The 2,093-nt window shown below is 32.9% G+C and overlaps 1 protein-coding gene across 1 annotated transcript in view; it reads left to right on the top strand.

Annotated features, from left to right (window-relative positions):
- TC2N (tandem C2 domains, nuclear) overlaps window positions 1-2,093 on the top strand; it is a 31,000-nt gene that overhangs the window by 22,607 nt on the left and 6,300 nt on the right. Inside the window, exon 7 of the mRNA XM_019642292.1 lies at window positions 1,514-1,705. Within this exon, the coding sequence (XP_019497837.1) occupies window positions 1,514-1,705 (192 nt within the window). The remainder of the gene's footprint in view (window positions 1-1,513; window positions 1,706-2,093) is intronic.

The raw sequence follows: 2,093 nt of genomic DNA, 5'->3' as shown, positions 1-2,093 counted from the left end.
AAATCCACTTAGAATAGTTTTTTCGTGATCCGAATAATATTCCGCAACATAAATTGAAGTTGTAAAATAATCTTGGCAAGTAAGAAATGGTAAACACACTGCCAAATGCTGTTCTGTTTTATGAAAGTGAGCTCTGCAAGTGTGTAGACTAAGAGAAATTTTGCCTCCTGTTTTCATAAGTGTTATTACATTGTAGGTACAAAACAATAATGAAAAATTTTAATCCATGGTTTCCTTTGTGTTTTGTAAACAGTAAGTGAATGTATTGTTTTAAAATGCCAAGGAAAGCTTCAATATTTTTTTTTAATCAGCAAAGGTTTTATTTTATGTATGGCTACTGAATTAGTTCAAGATTTATTAATCCAACCTTATTCTGGTTTAAAGCAAAAGCAGTACATTCACTTATTTATTAGAATTCAGCATTCTAAAATGACAAGTTTTATTGTCATTTTAGAGTTTTCAAGGGGGAATCTAACCTCAGCAGTTGAGTTTATGCTTTTCAGTGATTTACTTTCCATGTTGAGTCTGTCTTTTGGTTTCTTATGGCATGACTAATTTTAAAACACAGGATCATGTTTTAAGAAAATGCCCAAGATTCAGTCAATGGCGCATACATAGAAAGGTTCTTTTTTAGTGAGCCAAGAACCAATTATTGGGGAATACTGTGCGATTATCTAATATAAACGCCGTCATAAAGTGTCATTCAGCTGTGCTGTAGCTTTGTTGGCATCAGTATTAGCCCAGACTTTTGTGTCTCTCTGTGCTAAGCCCTGTGAGATCTGTTAACATTATGTTCTTGCTTTAGTCCCATACTTACTCTTTTCAACATGCGAAGAGTAATGTTTTTGCGTTTGGACAACATTATGTTTCTCTCTTCTATTTTTCCCTCCAAGGACCTTGGAATCCACTTAAGTAGGCTGGCTTATGTTCTACAGACAAATTACCAGCTTTATTCTGCTGTTATTCAACAGTACTGAAGAGCACATTTTAACTCTCTCCCTTTCTGAGTCGCCTTCATTTTACTGTTTGCCTCATGTTTTCTTTGNGTCTCTACTTTAAAGAAGTAGTTCAAGTCTCTTAACGTGAACAAGTTAGATTTTGGGTACTGAGAGAGCTCGCATGAGATTCTTGAACCACTCTTATTTACTGTGAAGAATTGTGTGACTAGCAGGAAAGATGCCCCAGAACCAAAGATGGAAAACAACCTAATTTTCAGAAAGGGGAAAAACTATATTCTGGTACACGTGGTGTAGTTATTGACCAGAATTCCTGACTAAGTAATTAAAAGGATGATTTGTGAAATTAAAGGCAGTATTGTATCCTGAGTAAATTCTAGAAAAAAGAGTCGTGGCCATTCTCATTTTCATTAAAAAACAATTTTTGTTGGAAAAAAAAAGAAATCTACCTTGCATAGATTATAAAATGTCATTTTTTGTTAATTTTATATTGGTATATCACCCTTTTTTCAGTCCTTTTATTTATATCTTTTATATTTTCTTGGTGTTTTTTTTAGACTCTTGAATTTATGGAAACTTTTGTATTTGCTATTAAACTCCAAACTCTACAAACGGTAAGGCTTGTATTTAAGATTCAAACCCAGACTCCCAGGAAGAAGACCATTGGAGAATGCTCACTGTCACTCAGAACTCTTAGCACACAGGAAATGGATTACTCTTTGGATATAACACCACCTTCAAAAATTTCTGTAAGTGACAGCAGTATGTAATGTTAAAAATCAATTACACTTTTAGAATTATTTACTTGGGTGAGTTTGTGTTTGTTGGAGTGTGACTTCAACACTAGACTATATCAGAGGATCAAGAAGACGCTCAAGAAGCAATAATAATAGTATTAATAATGTCATTGTTTAATATTTTAAAAATAATTGATAAAAGGTTAACAGAGCCCCTTTCGCTGTTGGAAAATGACTTAGGGTTACCGTCTCGTACATTTTTGTTAATGTTTCATACTTCAGGAGAAAATAACCTTGAAGTATGAGTAATTTTAAATTATTAATTATTTTTTTTAGTTTTCTTAGTAGCTGGTAACTTATGAAAAGTAGGAAATAATCATAAACTCCAAACTCAATCAGA

This window comes from Hipposideros armiger, unplaced genomic scaffold (genome assembly GCF_001890085.2).
Source record: "Hipposideros armiger isolate ML-2016 unplaced genomic scaffold, ASM189008v1 scaffold_67, whole genome shotgun sequence".
Classification (NCBI taxonomy): Eukaryota; Metazoa; Chordata; class Mammalia; order Chiroptera; family Hipposideridae; genus Hipposideros; species Hipposideros armiger.
Note: the sequence above shows the minus strand (reverse complement) of the source record. Positions and strands in the feature narration are given on the sequence as shown.